The sequence below is a fragment of the Manacus candei genome, unplaced genomic scaffold, assembly GCF_025592945.1.
Source record: "Manacus candei isolate 608988 ecotype Guabito, Panama unplaced genomic scaffold, ASM2559294v1 h1tg000011l, whole genome shotgun sequence".
NCBI classification, from domain to species: Eukaryota; Metazoa; Chordata; class Aves; order Passeriformes; family Pipridae; genus Manacus; species Manacus candei.
In genome coordinates, this window is record NW_026138059.1 from 25,094,059 (window position 1) to 25,118,691 (window position 24,633).

Sequence of the window (24,633 nt, forward strand, 5' to 3'; positions counted from 1 at the left end):
AGGTGATTGTCTAAAGAAGTGTGAAGCTAGTTTAGGGGATGCAAAGAGAAAAGAATTTGTGGGTGCAGGAAGAAGATCTGAGATTGTGTAAATCTTGTTATGGAATGTCTGAGAGGATTGTAAGAATGTGCAAAACTTGCAGAAAGTTTAGGGAAAGAACAAAAAATAGGTAAAGAAGCAAGTTTGGGAAATAAAAGGAAAAATCTGACAAAAAAAGCTGATGACATGACCGAGGTGTTGGTCAGAACACTTTTCTGACTGAGCTCGACACTGATCATTGCAGTCTCTCCTATATTCTTATTGAACTTTATTTATGTACATATGCTCCCTATTCTGAGCCTGTTGTGTGTTTATACATGCCCCTCCAATGTTCACATGATCAGACCCATTATTAGCTTAAGTTGGGAACATGGCACTGCAGCAGCCTTGCACATGTTAGGTTGGGACAGGAAGGATCCCACTGGTCCTGAAGTCCACTGGATTTGGCTATCTCTAACAAGAGCAATGGCAACATAAGAGTTTCAAGAAAAAGAGTAACAGTGTCTCATTTCTAAACATCAGAGCATAATCAAATGACACAAAGTCTAAAAATCTATACATTTAAAATTTACTTCCACAAAACAAAAATCTGGCTGATAATACTTACTTGTTTAGTTTTGCTGCCTTGTGAAAGCAGAGAGTCTTGTACTACCTTTTCTCTTGGCATGCCAGGCTGTACTTCACTGGTCTGAGTTTCTTTCTCAGTCACCCTCTGAAAGTTATCATCATTCACACTTGTCTGTAGAAAGATGCTTTTTTCTCTGTTGAACTTCTCAACTAAGTTTGTCTCCCAAACTGTATCACTCTGGGGGTCTTCAAAGGGTGAGTGGCTGACAAGGTCATTTTCTGTGCTGCCTATCAGTTTCACAGGACTATAAGAGAAATGAATAAAAGTCATATATAATAAGACTTTTGCCATTTGCTTTTCTATCACTCTGGAAAAAACAGGGCTTTTTTTTTTTTTTTTTAGGTATCAGCTGTAAAGACTGCCTGAACTTCAAGGAGCTACTAGGCTTCTTTTAAGAACAATCCTGCAGATTCAGTCATACAGATTTGCTCCCACACTGTGGAAAAAGAGCCATTTCCCAGCAGTGACTGTTTTTGTGGAGGTACCAAACTCGACTACCAGATGAACACCTGTAAGCATGCAAACACTAATAAACCAATGAATGGTAATTTCTGCTGGGTGCAGCTCCATGACAAGTTCCCAAAATTTATATGCTAAGTATAACCTGTATTTCTAACAGATCCAAGACCTGTGCTTTCTGCTCTAGACACAACAGTTGCAACAAACAAGGAGGAGGTATGGAGTATAGGTCAGTAAGAATCACAAAAGTAGGCAAAATAAGAGGATTTGATCTTAAGATTATGAAGGTTGGAGAGCTAGGATAGGATGTGGGCTGAAATACATGTATGGGGAAGGGTAAAGAGCAGAAGACTGGGAAAGCAGAGATCCTAGCTGTGAGAGTAAGGAACACTCCTCCAAATGATCTGGCAAACATCGCTGCTTATCACTCAAGAAAGTTTGGGAACCCCTGGTCTAAACCTATTAACACTGTATATTCATTTTACAGTTCCCTACAAATGCCATAATGACAGTGCAAGACATAACAAAATTTCAGTACTTAATTAGGAAAAAAGACAGATGAGTTATATAGTAAGCTGTTTTCCACAAACAGTGGATTTAAGTTACTACAATTCTTAAAATGCTTCTTGAAATAAATACCTTTCAGGCTCCACATCAAAACTTCTGATATTACATGAATGTCCTTTAATTGTTTTCATCAATTCTTCCACAGTAGGTAAATCTAATTAGTGATAAATATAAAATAAATACAAAGAAACTTAGGAAAAATACTTGTTAAAAGGACAACACTTAAAAATGTTTCATAAATGTAGTGTTAAAGATATTACTAGCTCACTCATTCTACATGCTTGTACAATACATGCCTTCCTTTCAGCTATTTACCTGAATCAATAGTTGACATGTTTTTTGAGTAGATGTCATTGTTTTGTGAAATGCTTTGCCCTAAGCCTTCTGAGACTGGCACTGCAGAATTGTGCAATTTCTGCTCATCAGTGTCTCCCAAGGACTGATCAACATGCTGATATGCTTGGTGTAACGCTTCGATGTCACTGGTGGTTTGTCCATAGGAAGTACCTGTAAAAATGCAGGCTCATAAGAGACACTACTGGATTTGCTGTTTTGGGGAACATCCCACTGGAACCTGTGTTTCAGTAACTGGCTTGGTCTATCATAGTGAAAACAGTGATTTCAGTTACTTAAAAAATCCCCTGAAAATCTCAATGTTACTATAAACAGTTGCCAAGTTAATCAATACCTACTGAATAGTCCCATCTACAGTTTGCATGCCTCTCCACCATCCTCCCTCACATCAATATTTTATCAGTGCTAAAGCTAACAGTGTATGTCATATAACTATTTTAACAGCAGCCATCAGAGCCATACTCTGGATGTAAGTGGCCTACACTGTTGTGCAAATTTTGATAAGAGAATGTATTTAATAATTGTGTTCAATGCAGTCAAAGAAGAATTTTAGCTATGATGAACAACCAGAGGAGATGCTATTTAAATACAAAACTGCAATGTCAAAAACTACTTTGCAATAATGAAGTGTAAAAAGGTATCTTTTTATCAGAAACATGACTTTTTCCTGAGATATGTCCTCCTGCTTTCAAGATTTGTTGCTAAAAGGGTTTCATGTTCCCCAATAACTTAAGAACAAATGAAGACATCAGTTACCTGTTCTAATAAAGTAAGGTTTTAGGGTTTGAGTTTTGTTGTGTGGTGGATTTTTTTCTTGTTTTTCCTTTTTTTTTTAAGCACCCCTTACCTGCATCATTCATTTCAATTCCACTGACTTCTTCAGGGTGATCATGTTCGCCTGCAGCTACATCTGATGTTTCAATGGCCTTCTGAAGTTCTGTTGAATCTTGTGAATCAAGTAACACAACTAAGAGCAAGAAGATAAATGTTAAAGAAAGCACAATTCTCCTATTTATACTCTCTCTGTACTGGAATTAGAAGTATACCAAAACTTATCTTGATGTCCTAAACATACAAAAAAATTCTATACAGATTATTCCAATGCCATTAATGGTAAACTGGTGAACTCTGATTGCAAATCTGAGTTCTGACTAGATATAATAAGTATAAAAATACATTGATGATCACTCTGAAGTGTCAACATGTAGATTATTTTTTAATTACTTCAATCCAACGGATTTCCAGTACACAGAACACAATAAAATCAGGTGAAAAATATCCAAATAGTAAAAATCAGATAAGCAACTTTCAAAAGTTGCATTTAGTCTTCTCCCACTGATCAAAGTTTATATTTTACCTTTAGCCAGCATGCCAGTGTTTGCTTCTTCCTAACAAAAATAAAGAAAAAAACCTCTTTTTGAATATCAGGGGAAAAAAATGGACAAACTTTAGAAGTTGTTTCAAAACCTAAAACCAGTTTTTAGATCTCAGAACTAAGCAGTTCTTCATGCTCCAAGAATATGAACTTCTCTAAAACCCTTCTTGGGATGCCAAAAGGTTCCTGTACTCTGTAAACCCTCTCACAAGTGAATAAGAATTAAATGCTACTCTGCATAAATTGAACATTTTTGCACCTTCCTGGTTTTCTTTTATCATAGTTTGAGAAAAGAAAAGAAAGTAGCAGTAAGTACATTACACATCCATTCTACTTTTTCTTTTCAAACATTTATTAGAAATAGCACTCTAATAAGTTTACTTAAAAAGAACTAAAAAAAAAGAAAAAAAAAGTTTACCTAGTGAAGAGGAATACATGGTACTCTATAGACTTCTTTTGTAAAAAACCCAAATCTGAATGTGCTTCAGGGATGCCCCTATGTGCTTCAGCCACATGTGCTATACATCAAAAGACCTGACTAAGCCAGTGGACAGCAATCTCATACAGGGTGGATTTTTGGGTCCTCTGCCCAAAGTGCTTCTTTGTACAGAACTACTTTCATCTGTCTACCACTTGCTGGTATAGACACCACCTTAACAGCTCAGAGAGATAATTCACTACCCAGTCTGAGGCTGAGTCTCCAACCTGAGCTCACCATTTACGCCACCCCATCCACATTTCTTAATTCAAAGGAGTAAGCAGGAAACCCCATGAAGAACTTAACTCTTTCAGTGATATCTCACAAGAAAAAGTATATCCTTAATAGAATGATACTCTTTCAGACAGTACATATTATATAAAGGTTTACTATATTTACAGTTATACACTGCAGAGCTTTTAAAATTCATGCAAGTAATAGAAACATTTGGTAAGATATACCTGTTCTTGAGGATTTAAATCAACTTCTGACGTGATGTTTTGATTCACTTCATTTCCCTCAGCTTTAAGGGCAGGATTATCATCTGTTTCTTCAAAATCTTCACTGTAGCTACCTGAAGAGTAAAATAAACATCAAAGAGAATGAATATTCACTGAAGATAAAGCAGCAAGAGCAAGCTGTTTCCTTTTCCTCAATACCCCATCTAAGAACAGCTACTGTTAATATTACTCCTTTTACAAGGGCAAGAGAAAGGTTCCAGAACTGTGTGTGATACTAAAGCTACAGTGGAAGTCACACATAATCTCTCTAAATTCAAATGAAGTTTGTTTTACAATCAGATATGGTTTACCTCTGTCTCTTCAAGGTGTACTTGAATTGACCCCTTTTACTCAATCACTTTCTCTCACCTAGGGGTAAAATGATGCAATTCCTACCCGGTAGATGAAGTACTCTGTACATCCACTTTGACAACTCCAGCAGTTTTTAGGCTCAGAATCTGTAATTTGGCTTCTTCTGACCTGCTGTGGTGGGCAAACAGCCACCCTCAAGGGTGACCATTATTTAAAAACGCAAGCGTGTCAGGGAATGAACTTTAGAAGCAAGCCAAAGGCTTTTCCTTCAGTTATCTAGATCCTTCCACAAGTTTCAGTTCCCTTTTACTATATCTCTCCCACTCAGCTCCTGTGATCACAGGCTTCAGTGTCTGCATTATCTGTAACACTTAAATCTAGAAGCATTGCAAAAAACCTGGTTCATAACGTGTCCTTTCTGTGTTTTGTCACCAATACAACTGACACACAGTTTAATTTGTATGCAAAAACTGCTCTATGAAGAATCACTATTTCAGCATTCTCTTTGGTTTTGGACCACAATAAGTCTGATCAGCTGAAAACAGCTTTCTCATACTGACTTAAGGCAAACACAGTGCTTATACTATTCCTGCACATCTACTACCCACTATTTTGCTTGCTATTTCATGAAATACCAGTTTGACAAAGACTAAACCAAACCATGCACAGCACACAGACTGGTAATTCCAGGTATTCCATGGCAACGTTTTCCTAAAAATCAGAAGTGTCAATTTCACAAAAGTAACCTTAACAATCAAGTAATTTCAACTGTTTTGTTAGGAAGAAGGCTACAACTATCATGATTTCTTGCAGTCGACAGAGTAATCAAGTTTTCAAGAAGAGGAGACTTCCTGTGATTACGGTTTACAAATATGTTTGGGAAATACAAGCCTGACAACAGGACATCTCAAAAGTTCAGCTAAATGTATGAATTTGAAAATACAATCTGTTAAATTACAGAAATACATTCTATGATATGCTACCAATGAAGCATGAAACAAAGGGAGATGACAAGGGAAAGGCAAATAAGCAAGATGGAAGGACTCTAGCCTGGAAATTTTGAGGAAAAAAATAAGAGTAATATTGCAGATGACAGAGATTAAACTCAGGCATGAGAAGATGGCACAAAAATACAGATGACTGTTAAGACACTGGAGTAAACATTAAAACATTCAGAGTATTTTTTTTCATTTATGATTGATAGAGGTTTTTTACAAATTTTTTTTCCTTTTCTTTTTTGTTTGTGTTTTGGGTTACAACAGATTAAAAATCCACTTAAAAAAAAAAGGACAAAAGCAGAAGTTAACACCCAAGCCCCTGTGTCTGATTAACAGCTGCACAGTCATGATGTAAAGGTAGCCTAAGAGGCTGATGTAAAAAAAACTACTGATAAGAAAAATGATTGTATTACCAGATTTCTCTTCATATCCAGGTTCTTCTTCTCCTTTTTCAGTTTTTTCATTTCTGAGAAACAAAATGAAAATTCTACTCTCATTTTGAACAGCAAATAAATATACTTTTTTTCTTGGAACTCTACACTGATACTTTTTACAATTATTAATAAAATAAAAAAACCTGAATTTGTCCAACATAGCAAATCATACGTAAGAAAGGTGGAAAAATGTCAGCAATTATTAAAATATAGTATTTCAGATTTTAAAACTACCCATAGTTAAAATTCTCAATCTATCTCTTAAAATCACTCTCTTTCTGCATTCTCTTCAACAATCTACATCAGCTTCTCAAAAAATATTTTACCATCTGGTTTGCCTCCTGTTCTGACCTTCTTATTCTGTGTTAACAAAATAAATAAAAAATAAACCCTCTCCTTTCTTTCCCCTTTTCCCATAAAATTAAAGTTTTTCCCTTACCTAAAACTCTCCAGAATTCTGCCCCTCAACTGTTTTCATATCAGAAGTTGCCTTTGAGCTCACCATTTTCAGCAACAGCAGCCTGAACTTCCCTTTCATCCATTTCTCTCACAGATGTTTGGACATTATTTTCACATAACTGATTATAAATGGAGTGACCCAGTCTGTGAATTTATATCCTTCCTCTAGATTAATTTGTAATATTATGTCTGAAGGGACATAGAATCTTTCCTGATCTATTTCCTTGTTGCTATCAGTTGTTTCCTCTTCATTTAGTTACACCTTACAATTAAGAATGTTAAACTGACTTGTTACTATCAAATTAGGCACAAACTGTGCAGCTATGTTGACTCATCACCAAGTTGTGCTTCCACCTTACTCCTTTCTTCTATTTATTAAGCTCATTTCTGCCCCTGTCTTAAAAAAAAAAAGATGCCAAACCTCCATAAACAAACAAAAAAATGATGGAAATCGTACAGGATGTTGTCCCCACAGAAGTTCAGTGGCCATACCCAAGTCACACATGCCCACTAATACAGCCCACAACTTTTAGTCCCTTGACATTACCGTACAAATGGTGCTAGCATGAAAGAATCATTAGAATCCAGCTCTTTATTTAATCTTGAATAATCAATAGTAGAGGAAGCTTCCTGTTCAAGTTTGGCAAAGAAGATCTCTTTTTCTTCTTTTTCTTCCAAGGTATCCAATCCAACTCCCATAATACTTTGATTAGGCCCAGAAGCTAAAACTGAATCTAAATTTCAAAACAAAGAATAAACTCTGTCTATGCTCAATGTCCACATAGAATAGCCATAACAGTTAGCAACAATTACAGACAGACTTTTATAAAATATTAACAGTATCAAATAATCACAAACTAGTACTAGGAGACTTCACGAGATGCAGCTGAGGGAAGTGAAGAATCCCATCTTGCAATGAATTATGGTAAACTGCTTTTAATAGTAATTTATTTAGATATACCTAACTTCATGAAATGGTTGGGCATTCAGTTCTCACCATTTTTTTCCAGGCTGTCGCTACTCAAGGAGACAGCAACCCCATTACTTTTCTGAAGCTGCATCTTTTCCACATGCATATTCTCATAGCTTTCTCCCATAGGCTGCGAAGTGTTCTGTATCTTGGCAAAGTTTCCATTGGCTCCAAGAATTCCTAGGAAAAAAGTTGCAATATTCTAGACTACCATCCAAAAGCTATTTGTACGACACTTCGGTCTTTCCGTCACCTTCCAGAACCAGTTTAAATGTCATGTTGCAACTGCAAAGATATGCAGGCTCACAAATCACATTCACCTTATTTCCACTGCTATAATTCTATATGTAAATCTTGTTTAATTAATTAAGCTATTATATATATTGTCTTCCTATCCTTCACATCTGCACACAAACCTAAAGCTCAGCATGAAGCAAATGTAGAAACTGTAAAAACTGACTTACTGTCACATTACTCATTGAAGACAATCACACACACAGGTCCCTATACAAAAATTACATTTCTTTGTTAAAAGCCTGTTAATTTTATTTGATCTACTACCTCAGATCCCCACAGGTTTTTTAAAATGGTAGCCATTGCCTTAGCAGCTACATTTCATTTGTTGCTTGAATGCTTTAAGGAAAAAAATAGTACTCACATTTACTTAAAGGTCACTGATGAACACCCAGTTCTTCCATGTTTATGCAACTACAACTTGCAGTTGCTCTCCTTATTGTAATTTCATTCTTGTGAGCGTTCAACATCACTTTACCAACTTTATGCTGGGTCTCAGGCACAACACTGCCTTATTTACTTCCTTAAGGAAGATTAAAAGCCAGATATTGCAGGATATTACTAATTCAAAAACTCCCTTCTGCTTACCCGTAAAACACACATGTTTATACTTAGATTCTGTATAAGTTCCTGTTGGAGGACAGGTAGGAGAAAAGCTACTTATGCATTTTATCGAATAACATATGAAATTATTTAACAGTTCTCACAGAAGGGAACAGAATCTAAGTCAGTCTTTTCCAGTATGAATCTTCAGTTGGTAAAAGACTCAGAATTTGTTGTTCTGCCTGGCCACATGATGTTCAGACTGTGTCCTTGTACTGAAAATACCAGGACTGGTAAAGAGATTGACAACAGCTCATTTCCTGCTGCAGGAGACTGGAGGAGATACGTGCATCAATAACACTAAACCAGTCTTCCACGTGCTGACCAAGTGCTTTGGCTCTGGGCTCTTCCTCTGTCCTCTATAAAGGTTCATACAAGTCCCTTTTAAAAAATGCCATACTTGCCTATATCATGACAATGGAGAGAGCCCTTTCCCTTTGGTACTGAAAATGTGGGGAAAGCAAGAGTCTCAACACCTTTTTCATCTCTACTGGGCAGCCCTCAGCATGTTTATTCTAAGAAGTAGAATAGGTTTATTTCCTTTATTTCAATGACAAAGTCCCCTTGCATATTTTATTGGGAGTCTAAGATTCTACATCTTAGAAATCCACATTACTTTATGTAACTTCAGCTCTGTCCTCACTACAGAGCTCTGACTGATTTCCCTTGCAAGCAACAAATAAATGTCAGAGACATTATCTGATGCTCCACATGCATACAAGTTCATGCCTAAATAAATACATATTGCTACTACACTGAAAAGTATAAAATGGAAAGCTCAAAGTGCTGAACAGAGGCAAAAAACTGCAAATAGCCCATTTCTCAGGTAGCCAAATGCAGTAATTCAAAGCGATTTACCCAGATGGAACTCTATTCTAGTTATCAAGGCAGCAAATAGGAGTCTGTTTGCAGCGGGGTCACAAGTTTTTTGCAGAGCTTTAGATTAGCCATAATCTCACCAGACCCCAAACACCTGATTTTTGAATGAGAATATGTTAGCAGAATCAAATGATAAACTGTGACTGACCTCCTATGTAGAGATTTGCAAGAAAGGAGAAGTGAATTCGTCAGTAAAAACCCAATTAGAATGTTTAATAGAATAAAATATTAAAACCCCCCACATTTTCCCGTGTTGTTTTATTTAAATAATCTCAAATTCAATGACATTTCTGAACAGATGTACATTGATCTTGAAGGATTCCTTGGATTTATGTAAGCTATCTAAAAATTTTTAAGTATTTTTCAGTGTTTTTTAAAAAAGCACCTCCCATAATAATCTGAAAAACAAATACTGTTTTTGTAGCCATTAAACTTTGCAATTTAGCCACTCAACACCCAGACACACACCCCAGATTACAGGGGACCTACTGTTGCTAATAAAGGTAAGACTGTTTGTTTTCCTTCACCCTACACAACCTGAACTTTGAGAAACCTATCAAACTTGGAAAAAAATATCAACTTGTATGGATTTTGAAGTAATTTCACTGTGTTTTGGCTGTTTGAACAGTTCTACTTGTTTCTGGGGGGCTAGCAAGAGTGATTTTTGTTTTTTGGAGGAGAAGGGTATTTGTTATTTTTTGTAAAGACTTCTTAGAGCAGCAGTTTTCTTGAACTCTAAAGATTCCTACCTGTTACTTCAAATGCAACATTTTGTAAGGCTAGTGATATACAGTATTCTTTTTTTAAAGTCCTGCCACTTGTAATTAATTAAAATAAGAACCTGAGTTTCACATAGAAAAGTATTTCTAACCACCACATTTGAAAAGTTGAAAAACAAATAAAAAGGACTCAAACAGACAATGACAAATATCTACTTAAAAAGTAACTTTTTTCCCAATTTGACCAAGACTGTCAGAACTGAGCCATTTTATTTTTTTAATATCATATAGAATGCAGTAGATTTGTTACCCTCAGAATTGTCTGGACTCTCAGAAGCAAGGGTTCCTTCTTCTTTGTTTAAGTATGGATCCTTCTTGTCCTTATGAAATTTTTCCAACATTTTGAATTTAGACAAAGCCTTGCTGCGAGATGCACTAGAAGAAGGTTTAGAGGGAACTACTTCTAAGTGTACATTTAAACATTTTTATGCATAATGGACAGGGAATAAAGAGAAAAATAAGATGTGAGACTTCAAATTAACACTTCTGAAAAAGTAATACAGTTTAGTTTCTTGCAGATTGAATTGTGTCTAATTTTTCTATCTATAACTAAAAATTAAAGTTAATACTTGTAACTTCTGAGAATATAAATTCTTTTCTCTCTCTTTCATTTTTAAAAAGAGAGAAATTCCTTCTTGCTCCATGTATACTTTGCATTCAAATATACTGTTTGAGGAGCTCAATATTTTACCTGAAGGAAAAAGAAATCAGTAAAACTACTTCAACGTGTTTTGAAGCAAGCATCTAGATCAGCTCAAAGGAAAGTGGAAAAACATAGGTACATAAGTGTAAATTATCATTGTCAGGTATAGAACTGCATGCTGTTTGCTCAAATCCTTGTGGGGACTTGCTGAGCAGCAAATACAATCAAGCTCCTTCCATTCACATTAGCAGAATTAAGTTTTAGATAACAGTACCTATGCTGAAAACTGTGCTCTCACGAAACTTAGATGATAGTCTCACTACATCCTTTATATACCTTAGGCTAGCCAGATGATTCGTATGAAGTATTTTTTCCTTGTTTAAATTGTCAGGGTGGAAGAGGCTTCTAAACTGACTAATTCAGAGAAAACTCATAGTTACAGGTCTTTTGAATTTACCTTGGCACAAGAGACAGAGTAGTCTAGGAGATTAGGCTACAGACCTCTGCCACCTAGAAAGAGGAGCATGGGGATATGTGACCAGAAACTAACACAACTCCAGCATCTAAGATGACTAAACATTTACTGGGAAACAAAGTGTTGACAGCATGCCTTCGGTTGTACATAATGCAAACATCTGATACCTTTTAAAAGTAATTTGAAATTTAAAAGTAATTTGAAATAACTACCAAAGTCTTACCATTGCTCATATTTCAAATATTAATCCTAATTTGAGAAATAAATTAATTTTTAGTGTTTATCTCCCAGACCGAGATGCTTTAGAGCTATTCTATGAAAGTGAGGCTTATGAAAACAGGGTAGCACATACATTCTAGAAAGCTAACACAGGGAAATATTTTACAGGCTATATACTAGCTCACCAACATGATCTAGAGACCAAGTGCCAAATATTTCATTGCCATGGCTCTCCGAAGCATTATTGATCTGCTTGAATTTAACACCAACGCCATGTTTAAACTAGTACAAGTTAATTGACTGTGTCTTTTAGAGAAAAGTATTTAATGGATCAATGCTCATAATTTTTAATTATTTTTTGGAGTTTCTCTTTGGACAGCATAAGAAGTGACTTCATATGAAAGGCAGAATCTGAAGTTACACTGACTAAAATAATCCTACAGATTAAACAATTCAAGTTTGTCATTATTACACCAATCACTGTTTCCATTGCAGGGGCAGCATGCACAGAGCAGCACACTGGTCAGCAGAGCAAAAAGAACCACACCAATAGAAAATGAGTAAAATGCTTATCTGGCTGTGGTCTTTGAAATTAAACAAGTAAAACAATGAATATTAATATTTCTTGAGTATGTAATACAGACAGTTTAGTAAGCAGGTATTTACTAGAGGTGAGAGATTTTTGTTTAGACTTTCAAAGTTACCCCCTCTCTTCCCCAGGCTTACATTCAACACTGTCTGTCCTACTTCATCAGTATAGGTAGTGATATAGGATGTTACAACAACTGAGCAAAAGTTCACGCAGTTATTAGTTTCTTCTGGAAATGACAAATGAAGTAAGTGGCAGCTTGTTTTCAGTGAGAACACAATGGTCAAATGGACAATTTGCTAAGGGTTTGCTATAGGAAACACAGTAGTAATACAAGGTTAATACTAAATAAATATATCAAAACATATTTAATCAAATACCAGACTGGGAATCTGAATGGGGACTCTTTTGTCCACTATTTTCCACTATTTCAGCATGGTTTTCTGTCAGTTTCTTCTCTTTTCTCACTTTAACAAATTTTGTTTGAAAATCTTGAAAAGACAAACAGCAGGAACAGACAGGCAAGCAAGACAGGACAGGAATTCTTATTATCCAATTTCTTTTTTATCATTTAAACGACAAAAGCAAGTAGAAAGGACATTAGTTAGAGGTAGGTCTTTAATGTGCCCAATATGGAAGACAGTGTCTTGAATCATAATTTGCACATTTCAGTTTAAAGCTGAAGAACAGAGTTTAAATGTGCCTAGAATAACTAGTGGAGTTATCTTAAAATGGAATTGTTTTAAAAGAACTTTATAGTTCTCAGCCAAATGAATAGAAGTAACCTACACTGTTACCATTAATCTACAAAACCTGGCACAAGATGCGTTGGGGAAAAAAAAGACAAAAAATAAATGTACAGCACATATTTAGTCTTATTCTCTTTGCCTTTCAAGAAAGCATGATATAGATACCAAAGCAACTCAAAATTAAAACCTCAAACTGGAAACAACCTATCAGCTTGGTGCACTGCACAAGCTAATTAGACAGACTTTGTTAGGATAACAATATATCTCTATACAGTGACACCCAAACACACCAATTGATAGATATGGAGCATGTATTTGTAATGCACTGCCACACTGTGGGTGGAGCTGGGATTTATACATTTACATAAGTTTGATTCACCATGATAAAACTCTTTGAAAATACTAATTCTAAAACTCTTTAAAAATACTAATTCTATACTAATTTTTGATAATGTCCTATCTGCAACCAACACGGAGGTTCAAGCCTAGGAGAATACACATGGACCTCCACAAAATTTCAAAGTATGCCAACATTACACTTTTCAGAAATTAAATTCAGCTTATTTTCATATTTGTTACCATCACATCAGTATTTTTATTTTTTTCCCATTGGACAATTGTTTTGCTATTTAGGGGACATTTAATATCCTTATGAAGAACTACAAATCTAAACTGTCATCTTCTCAGTCATCCCATGCAGTAACTTACATTGCAAACTGCTGTGCCTTCATCCACTATTAATACATCTGAGCAACACACTACACAACAGACACCTGCTGAAGAATATCAGATCTGGCAAAACTGTATTTGATAAAGTACTTGGAAGCATAAAAGACAAACAGAGAGACACACAGAGCAAAATATCAGCAGCTCTATAAGCCTATCCACACTGAATTTCTTATCATCACCTGACCTGTCAATTTAAAACACCATAAATGTATCTACATGAACTAAAATCATAGCACAGTTTGTGGTGTGTACACACGTCTAAATCCTCCTCTATGTATGGGATTCATAATTTTCAGTTATAGCCAGATAAAACTGCCAAGGAAAACTCAGTTTATCCCAAAGGTGGCCAAGTTCGTGTCTGCAAATGTCTCTCTTTTGACTCTAAGCTAACTGCCCTCCAACTAAGTCCCTGGTTAGCAGAATGGCATTCATCACAGTACACATTATGCAATTGCTACCATTTGCAAGTGTCCAGTATGACAAATATAGCCCTTTCCTCTTGGGATGATACAACCAGGACATCCACTTCATGCCACAGACTATCCTCGTCTTGCCAAGATAGAAAATGGAAAGCCTTCCAGTAGGAATTAAAGGCCTCTCTGCCTGGCAATATTAAAGTCCTAGCTCGGACATGGTTTACTGCATATGCCCCACGAGCGTGGAATTCTATGCTGAGTGGTGACAGAGGGGTAAATGAAATAAAACTAATAATCTGGCTGGCAAAAGTGGTGCTTGGATAAGAACTCAATGCACAGATCTAGCATATTTGGTGTACGTTCCTATATTCTCACTTTTATTATGTCCAACTGCCAAGACGTGTTGGACCTTTGATTCAAAAAGCATTACACAGATTACTTTCAACTTCCTCCCAAAAAATCCAGCCCCTCACCAAGACTATGAATATGAACAGGCTAGCTTCTTTTGCATGTAAATTGATTCCATACTGGCAAAACTGGGTAGGCTCACCATTTGAATGTTTTTCTGTTAAAGGAGGTTTTCTTAAGAGAGACCTTAAAAAGCTTACCAGATATTTCCATACATCAATAAACTGCAGATCAAACTTGTTTCAGTTCTAATGGCTTTACCTCTAGGTAAACTACATAGCTGATAAGATACTCTTAATTTAAAAAATGAAAGTGGTGAAATTTGCATGGAACAACTTGATATAATCACTTTGCTGCTTCTGATTCTGCTTTTAATTTTTCTTAAGCCACACAAGCACTGTTCTCTAAAACTTGTAATCATCCTGCCTTTTAAGAACCCATTCCAGTGTGTTTTGTACCATGAGAAGCATCAAAGTTGGGTTGCCTCAAGCATCTCAGAAAAACCATGGAAACATGCTGAAATTCTAACATCACCAGACGAGGTCATGCTAACCTCTTAATTCTCACACTGCCCAGCAAGAACACGCTGTCCTTCCATTTTTTGAAAAGCTCATAACTACCTGATAAGAACTTGCTCATATCCATCTGAGTTTTACAGCAACATCTTAAAAGGCCAGAGACAGATAAGAAGTCCAGGCACCACCTATTAGGGTTATGCCTAAATGGCACAAGTGTTGACTAGGATTTGATTCCTAACTAGGACAACACCGACAGGACAGAGCTATGCTAAAAATTAGAGACTACCTACAGTATTTTAACTCTGTCATATGAAAAACTGATTTTTGTAACTTTCTGTTAAGCTCCAGTTATAAGAAATACAAGTCATGAAAATTAAGCCCCCAGTTACTACAAGAACAAGAGGCAATCACCCTGTGGAAACTCACTACTCGTGCACTTTACTATCCAAGAAGAAAACAATGGAGAAATGAAAAAATAGAGGCAGAGACCTTGCAAACAATAATATATTTTCTTCCAGAACTATATGACCATGTCAGTACTGAACAATCACGCCACCACAGCCCATTTCACCTTAAGCCATGGCTCTTGGCAAGGCAAATGTTGAGGATACTGACATATACATCAAGCTGATGTTGAAAAGTTTTTCTATGGTTTTCCAACCTATTACAAATGTTGCAGTCAGCATAAGTCTATACAAATTGGTCTTTTTCCTCTATAGTTTTGAAAACAGAAATATATAAAAAGGCAGTATAAAGAACAGGTTGGCTACAAAACATATCTACCAATATTTTAGCAGAATTCATAAGTAACGTTTTCTAATTATTTTACTATTATAATGTGCTTATTCTTTAAAAGTTTCAGTAACTCAAAAGCTACAGAAAAAAACAGCAGCTCACAGTTTGAATATGAACTCTTTTAAAAAATACAACTCTATTTGAGTTGTATACTTTACAAACTTGCATTGTAATGTTCTAAAACACTTGACTGGCATCAGCTTGATCTGAAACCAGGCCTAATATGCAGTATGAGAAAGAACTAGCCTGACCCCCTGTGGCCAAAATATCGCAAAACTATGTATTACCACCATCATCCAAATCTTCCTCAGATATCCACCATGGCATTGAATTCTTTTTCTTCCTTCCTTTTTTCCTGGGCTGTCCCAATGTCTCAAGGATGCTGGACTTTTTCTTTGAATTTCCAAGTGAATCATCTGAAAGAGACTGAATCAATTGCATACAAGGTTAAAGAGAGCTTTTAAATTTTCACATTGTTTAACTGTTTTTCAGCCACTCGATTCTGGACTTTTGAGTCCAGATGCCTTTCTTTACTCCCCACTGTCTGCCTTTGCTGTATATGCATGACAAAGCTGATTAAGAAAGAATAACTATATTCATGTGGTATAAATACTGAGTATTATAGTAACCCCACTGCCAGAGTCTGAATATGTTAAAAGCTAATAGAGAGTATATGTTCAAATGAATAGCATAATCAGCTCTTTTTCAATTAGTTACAACACATAAACCCCAAAATCCTGACTACATCCCTGAAGATAATAAAGTAAAGCAGAAACAGTTTTGCCTTGTTTTGTACATGAACATTATTAATATTCGAAAAATAAACATTCTAACTCCCAGCAAATCATATTTCAGAAATTAATTTTATACTTTGTATTCATGGAATATAATAGAAATGCCAGAGCCATTCCTATCCAACTGTGTATTAAGCTTTCTATGTGTTAGTCATCCACACTGATTTTGACTGATGGCTTAAATCAATGCAGAGAAGGTCTATGAGTATGAACATCCTATGAATTTAAGTTACTGAAGAGTAACAGGAAGGAAAACACAACTAACCTCTGCTCTTTTCCTTTATTTAATAAAGGCACTTTGTGGCCTACAGCAGGTTCAGCATCACAATTATATGTCCAGACACTGAACAAGGAAATACACTCATTAAGCTTGAGCAGTAAACTGGGGTTAAGGAGAGTGGAATATTTTTTATCTAAATTTTTAGCTATAACTGCTGAAACCAATTGTCCTATAGTGTCTTATAGAACACAGCGAATAGTTAGCAGAAGCCGTAAACAGTAAGAAACAACAAATTCACAAATCAAATGTATCATATGGCAAAATTTCAAAAGCTTCACTTTTGTAACAGTCACAAATAAGAAAATGTGATAGTATAAACAGAATGCTAGAGGCAACAGGATTGTGGGTACTTAATATGTAAAACATAAGGGTATATTTTATTAAAACAAGCCTCTGCAGTCCACTGCCTGATTCCTATTACATAAAAGCACTACCATAAAAGCCTACCTTTACTATATGATTAATGCTTCAACCTATATGTGCCTAACAAGAACATCCATAAATCAAATGACAATTACATAAAACAATGATTTAAGAAAAATTATAATATCATCATCATCATCATCATCACTGCTAGGCTTCACGAACGAAGATTTGGGAAAGGCTCTATCCACATTTGTTACAGGCACGCTGGTGACTATTAAGGCCAATACGAGATAGACACGTCTGATTGCAAAAGGCACAGCAGAAGAACTCCTTAGGTGGTACATTCTATTCTTATTAATATCTCTGACCAAGAACATCTTTAGAGCTTATGGTTTCATTTGAGAAAAATAAATGCTTGTCATACAGACTAAGAAAGAAAAAAGTGCTCTGAGCCTTGCATTTTAATAAAACACAATTTTAATAAATTATGAAACTGCTAGACAACCGGATATATTGCAATTTCTTTAAGTTGGCTCAGTGACATAGAACAAAACAGCTTTACATTCCTGACGTATATCCTATAAATAACAACTTCCTTATACTAGTCACCCCACAAGTACTAATGCCAGTGTCTCTGAAGGTCAGAATGCCTCCTGCACTAGAAGCACTGACAGGTGCTTGCAGCAAGCTCTGTTATCACTCGCTCTTTCTTTTACAACTAACAGTATCCTCTGCTCTGCAAGCAGAACTTCAGTGATGCTCATATGCCTTAGTGTATTGTAACTGAAGAACCTGAAACCCCCACAGGTTGGTCTCAAGTTCTGGAAACTTTCTGTGTCCACCCATCTTGTCAACTGCAGACAGTTGGGAAAGAAATGCTGACACAAAAATATTGGCGCATTTTTCTCAACATGTCAGTTATCTTGATAGTGAAACTTCCAGATTTTTCCCCTTCCTTCGGAAAAAAAGTAAATAAATAAAAATAAATCAACTTTTGAGAGATTTGCTTAAACAATATTAAGTCTTCCCCAAACTACTGAGAAACAGTTTTTATTACTCTCCCCACCATTATCCCCTAAACACAAACATCACCTACAGAGAGATTTCAAACAATGGAACACATCAGCTTCTCATCTTTCTCACATTAAAAGGCCACACACTTTTTATTAAAAAAAAAAAAAAGCAAAGACAGGAACATAAAAGAGGATGCATGTGTAAAAGTACAGAGAGTAGACACTATGGTTGTTATGTGAGTCTGTATCCAGCTGGCAAAACACAGAACAATGCACATTTTTAATGACTCGTTTTGTAGGTTTAAAATAGTTTTAGTTTGAAATGAAGATACGAGTTGTTAATAGTTACATTATCTGGAATGTGCCAAATACCACTTAGACTAAGTTAATACAGCTATTGTGATTTTTTTTCTAACTTAAGCATTCTCAATGTGGGCAATAGCTGAGGAGCAAGAAGAGCATGTCAAATGAGGAACAAATACAAGAAGCAATCATATGCAGATTTTTGACAGATGCTCAAAACAAATAAAAGAATAAACCTTTTTTCTCTTCCCCAGAGCAACTCCCTTCATAACAACAGTAAGTAAAGAACTTTTGAAGGAACTGCACAGGCTAATTTTTAAATTCTACTAATATTAATAATTTTCAGTGAATTCAGGAGTGTTAACTCAGCTACATCATCAAATTAAATAACTTTTAGTAGTCATTAAATTGTAGCTCAGCCTCTACATCAGAAAAACTTCAGGCATACATTATATATAACAGACTCCAAGAATATTCTCTGCCATCGCTAGCTATGCTTATATAAGGTACAAAATCTAGTAAAGGCCTTATGTACGTGGTATATATATTTTAGAGTTACAACACTGTTTGTCTGATAGACTGGAGGGCTAGTTCTGAAATTACAGGTCTAGTTGCAGTGAAAAAACATCCCTAGTCAGGGCATTTCGGCCATGTCTTAGCTTAAGTCATAACTCACAGACTTGCATGATTTTGCCTGTACTCAAAATCATCAAATGCCATGAGGAAGGAAATTAATCTAATTCAAATTTTCTAATCACTACAACGTGCTTCATTTTATACAAGAATTTTTAACTAGACTTCAGTGAAAGTAAGTACTGCATAGAAAAATAAGGAAATTTTTAAAACATAGCTTGTGTCTATACACAGGAAGAGTTTTAAACCTCATTTTTAATTATATATCAATTTGAAGCTTCTATTACTAAGTAACACATGCAATAAAATCAAAGCAAAAATCAAGAAGCAAAGGATCTTTCTGAAGATACAACCTAGTAATTACAAAATATTTATTTAATCACAAAACTGTTCTCTTGACTTCAATACAGCAAAATAGCATGAATTAAGTTTAGCAATTAAAACCTTGCAAAGATCCACACATAAGACCGCTATGTAAGTTATGCGATAAAAGCACATTGAATCTCCAATTTCATATTCTTCCAGATTCAAATCTTCTCAGTATTTTAACAGAGAAAAGGGATGTGACCTTGCCCTCAAACATACCTCTTTCAGAAACTCTTCAAACTGCTCATCTAAATCTTCTTTTGAAAATCGATGAGCCATAATCTTCAACTGGATGTTACCTTCCACACAACTGAGTTTAAAAACTAAAATTTAAAATAAAAATAAACTTAATTGAATGCATTCTGAAATTAGATGTAACCTGGTGATTTGCTTGAATAGAGAGTTATAAGCAAAAAAAAATAAAAAGTCCTGAGGGATGAAACATCATTCCTCCCATCCTTAATCTAAACTGGATGAGACATATTAAACTTTTACTGAATGAGACAATCAATGCAGATATACCTAAATTACCAAAGTTTCTTATAAACAAAGTACTCATTTCCAAAACAACAGCTTCAGCAATTAAACTTTGAGGGACAAATAAAATATGATTCTCTTCAGCAACTTTACATTTTTCTTCAAAAAACAGCACTCTTGGCTACCCACAGTTAAGCATTTTGTCAATAATCAAAAAAGAATATTTGTAATATTCTGCAACAATATTTCCCATCCATTTTAGGGGCTTTTAATTCCTTTCTTTCTTTCTCCAAGACTGGACACATCTGGCACTGTAGGTTTTGTTTCATCATCTCTGCTGTACTTAGGACTTGGTTATCAATAAATATATAAAAATCTTTTAAGATTAGAGAATGAGATTTGTTTTGATCCACCGTGACACAGAAAGCCAGTGGCTCTTGCCTCCCTCCCATTCCCAAGAATCTGCGTTGATTTTTCAGGTACAAAATAAGCCCCACGCTCAAAAGGCTACAAAGCTTTTGTGTATCACACTGCTCAACACATATGGCTGCCTTCAAAACTGCACATGTATCGCAGCATTAAACTACCCTAGCATCTTCCAGGCTGAGAAGTGCTATGTAAACATAAAAGGGCTAAACATTTGCAGAAATGCTTTTACCATTAATAAAAACTTCTCCCAATATGGAGCCCACTCAGTGCACAGGACTGTTACCTACCTAGTAAATTGATTTTGACAGGCGAGTTGTGACAACTGCTTCCTGCTTTCACTCCTTAAGCATCCATGGACCACCCGACACTTTGGCTTTGGCAGTTAAAAAAAAAAAGTTATATAGCAGACTGCCCAGACTTTGAATTGAATAAGATATCCTTATGTAAGCATTTGGACAATATCTCTGAAAACATGGTAAGGAGATTAAGAATGCTCCCTCTCAGGACACACATAATCCAGTACCCTTTTATACTTTTGCATCAAAGAACACTTGACGCTAAATGTAAGATGCTTTAGCAGTTTACTAGCTGTGCCAACTAATTCAGCAAGTGGGAAATACTTCATCCTAGCCTTGCCAGAAAAACAAAGTGATTCTTCTGACATTTATCTGTACTTCTGCCTACCTTATAACTACAGCTTTAATAAAAACTAACATTATAAAGCTTTATTTTTCAAAAGGACAACAAATACGTCAGAAAATTTCCGTAACAGAAGATCAGAAACACTGCCCTTAACAAATACACTTTTCAGTCACGCCTTTAGACTTGGAGGCTCACAAATGGCTTTGTGCACAAAACAAAGGTGGCACTTGCTGGGATATATGCTACAACACAGCAGCAAAGGAAGCAGTAGTTTTGAGGAGGCATGGCTAAACCACAGGGATGAGGGAAAGCTTAAAACAGCCCAACTCATTTCATGTAACCTTTTAATCATTGCAGCCGTGACCTGATCCTCCGGCGGCTTTCCCTGGAGCACACGCAGGCTGGCACACGGCAGGGCAGGGGCTCGGACACGGGCGGGCAAGGCTCGGCTCGGCTTGGCTCGGCGGCCCGAGGGGCCGCTCCGGGGAGCGGCGAGGACGGGGGAGACGCGGTTCAGAGCGGGACGCTGCCCCGGCAGCGCACCTGGACCGCGCCGGGCCCAGTCGGCGACGGCTGCCTCGCTCCCCGGCGGCGCGGTTGCCTGGGAAACCCTCCCGGCCACCGTCCCGCCCGCCAGCAGGGACCGCGCCACGTGATCCCGCCAAATCTGCCGGCTCGGCTCTGCCCGCCGCGGGACGCACGTGACAGGAGCGAACGGGGTCTGGCGGCCATTCCCGCCGCGGGAGAGCCCTGACGGGAGGGGACGGGCTCCGCTGACCATTCCCGCCGCGGGAGAGCCCTGGCGGGAGGGGGCGGGCTCCGCTGGCCATTCCCGCCGCGGGAGAGCCCTGACGGGAGGGGACGGGCTCCGCTGGCCATTCCCGCCGCGGGAGAGCCCTGGCGGGAGGGGACGGGCTCCGCTGGCCATTCCCGCCGCGGGAGAGCCCTGGCGGGAGGGAGTCGCGGAAGTGGCCGGGCGTGCGGAGCGGCGCCCCCTGGCGGGCGGCGGATTAGCAGCGCCGGCGGGTCCGGGAGCGGCCACGGGAGCAGCCACGGCGGGATTTTGTTGGGTAAACTTCCCTGTCCAAGCATCCAGGAGCCACTCTGGTGGTCGCACTCTCACCACCTGAGCTGGGATCGAAGCCCCTCCACAGCAACAACACCCCACACTCACGCAGTCAGACAAGGTTTCCTTCCGGCTCGACCGCACACGCTTCTCCAGAAGTCGTTCAAGTGATCCTTTGGGAAAGCAAGAAGGAAAAAGTTAGAAGTGTGTCGCTTTCCCTAATGCAAAGGTCAAACTCAAAGCAAACCTTTTCGCTTTTACACAGAAATCCCCTCCTAAAGCTTTCCTAATGTTTCAGCCTTGGTTGTCGGCCCTTGTGCTTTTAATACGTTTTAGCACATCTCTGGAAATGTTTAAAATAGGCAGAGAAATTAATGACCCCTGTTTCCCTGACCACTGTCTCTCAAATAACCACAGAACAATTGCAGTCTGTGCTTGCATGTGCTCTCCAGTGAGGGACTGTCAGTTGTGTTTGTTGTGAGAGTCACGTTGCTTTAAGAATTTTTATGCCAACATTTAGTAAATGGCAAAATAAAACAAGTTCGCTTAAGAATACAAATGAACATTGTTCACACACACACACACACATTTTGATTCTCTCTTCAGCAGACTTGGAACAAAAAGATTTTGAAAGGAAGTTTTCTTTGGTAAGTGTTGGATACTCATCGCAAGTGAGAAACTAGTTAAAGTCCTGTTACTGTCTCATTTCCTGTTAGCTTGAGAGATAAAGACAGTGCTTCCAATATGGTCTTTATGTATCCCAGATTTTTTTATGCTAGTATAAATTATAGTTTAAATTCAAAGAAGCAAAGAAATATGGGCTCTGTATTTTCCACACAAGTCTACAGGAATTACTTTGCTAAAGGTGCTGCAGCACTTCTTTCAATCAAGCCTATTGTCTGCAGATGGAGTATTGTATTTCTATTTGCAAAGTATTATTTTTCATCTTTGTGGGCAACTTCTGCTCCTCTCTACAGAAAATGTGGGATCTGATCAAGGACAGGACGCCCACATGAACTAATATACTAGAACAATTTGTTACACGTGACAGCCTACTGATGGTGAAAACATCAGTTTCCAACATTTACTCTTTTGTCGCATGAAAAAGCATGGAGTGAGGCATGAGCATTTAAAGAGAAATATGGAAATTAATTAAAAGAATGTCAGTCTGATGCTGCATGCCTTGATCCTTGCTCAGATTTAAGCCAATGCAAATTTTGCTGTTAACTTCAAAGTGATAGCTGTGACATCATTCATTGATCATGAGAGTTACTTCATATATGATCAAATAATCACATCAAGGGCTTGGTCCTTCAAGCTGCTAAAAAACTGTTGCACATTGAAGCTTTTCTATTTGCAGAAATATGTTCAAAGAGCCTTGTACAAAGTATAGAAAAATGTGCAGAGGGATCAATGCTGTTGGAAACCTCAGTGCCCATATGGGAAAGAAAAAAAAATTCAAACCACTCTTGATGACTGTGGTGGAGAGGAGGCATAGCCTGGTGTTGAAATGTCATCCAGTGCATTCAAATAACATGCACAATAGCCACTTAAAAAGATTTTCATTTCCTTCTAATGCCAACCAGTTGGAGCAGTTTTCTCAAGAGCTCTTAACAGTGGAGCTTGAAAAAGGGGAGAGCAGGGCTCACCACAAAGTTCAGCCAGGAACATGGCAATTTGGGCAGCAGTGCTAGTAAAGCAGAAGGATGGACACGAATTCTGAAATAGATCCTGCTGGACAGAGCCCCAAATTATAAGGTAACATTGTGGCTCTGCTGGCATGTGTGGGAAGCCTTTGTTGACTTCTATGAAACCAGATTTCACTGCTGTAGTCATTAGCTTCTCATTTAAATGTGTGGCATGTGTGCACTTAGCACATATGTTTTTCTTGCCAAAACAGCAAAAATATAAGGCTTCATGTGTTAGTATAGTAATTTCAAAATATTAACAGCAAAATTAAAAGGAATAATATATCCACACTTTTGTTTCGTTGTCTAATTTCAGTTTTGTATCATCTATAAATGTCAATGGGGAAAAAGACATCAAATAAAAAAGAAACAAAAATGTCTGCCACATTCAGTTTGGCTGAAGCTTTGCATCAGATAGTATTTCAGTACTGAACTTGCAGATATGTGAAATATGAGATTATGATAATAAATATTTAACCATATTCTTGGTTATGTTTTTCTAAGGGTTAACAGTTTTCTACTGAATGAAAAGCAAACAAACAGTGGTGAACTAAGAAGTTAAAACTGCATTCTCTGTGTATACCCACTGTGATTAATACTTCCTTAAATGACAATGCAATAAAAACCCTTTCCAGTATACGCATCAGAAAAAGGATTCCCTAACTACAAGTTGCACAGAAAATTGGAAAATCACGTGGAATGTATTTTGTGTGAGAGAAAATGGTAGTTAAATTAGGATTAGTTATAAAATAGTTCACCCCACTATAATTTCAGTTTGGAAGCACGTTTTTAATATTTTCACTTTTGGTTCACTGCAGGTCTTATTTTGTTCTGCCACTGATCACCATAGTCCTTGGATCCCAAGGGTTGGATTTATGGTTGACTGTGTTACAGTAGCTAGACCGAA

At 37.1% G+C, this 24,633-nt stretch overlaps 1 protein-coding gene across 4 annotated transcripts in view; it reads right to left on the reverse strand.

The window, feature by feature from the left end:
* The window catches only part of CEP162 (centrosomal protein 162), a 48,603-nt gene extending 27,176 nt beyond the window's left edge, over positions 1-21,427 (reverse strand). The window contains exons 1-13 of one of the 4 annotated variants that reach the window (XM_051777923.1): positions 21,314-21,427; positions 20,618-20,703; positions 19,644-19,747; positions 15,960-16,095; positions 7,601-7,753; positions 7,151-7,337; positions 6,124-6,176; positions 4,362-4,474; positions 3,405-3,435; positions 2,895-3,014; positions 2,009-2,200; positions 1,766-1,847; positions 647-911 (exon numbers count right to left, since the gene is read on the reverse strand). In XM_051777923.1, coding sequence (XP_051633883.1) covers positions 647-911; positions 1,766-1,847; positions 2,009-2,200; positions 2,895-3,014; positions 3,405-3,435; positions 4,362-4,474; positions 6,124-6,176; positions 7,151-7,337; positions 7,601-7,753; positions 15,960-16,095; positions 19,644-19,703 — 1,392 coding nt within the window. In that variant the 5' untranslated portion in view covers positions 19,704-19,747; positions 20,618-20,703; positions 21,314-21,427. Of the gene's footprint in view, positions 1-646; positions 912-1,765; positions 1,848-2,008; positions 2,201-2,894; positions 3,015-3,404; positions 3,436-4,361; positions 4,475-6,123; positions 6,177-7,150; positions 7,338-7,564; positions 7,754-10,378; positions 13,475-15,956; positions 16,096-19,643; positions 19,748-20,617; positions 20,704-21,313 lie in introns of those variants that run through there. The other 3 variants (XM_051777922.1, XM_051777924.1, XM_051777925.1) reach the window with 3 other exon arrangements.
* Positions 21,428-24,633: the final 3,206 nt, after the last annotated feature.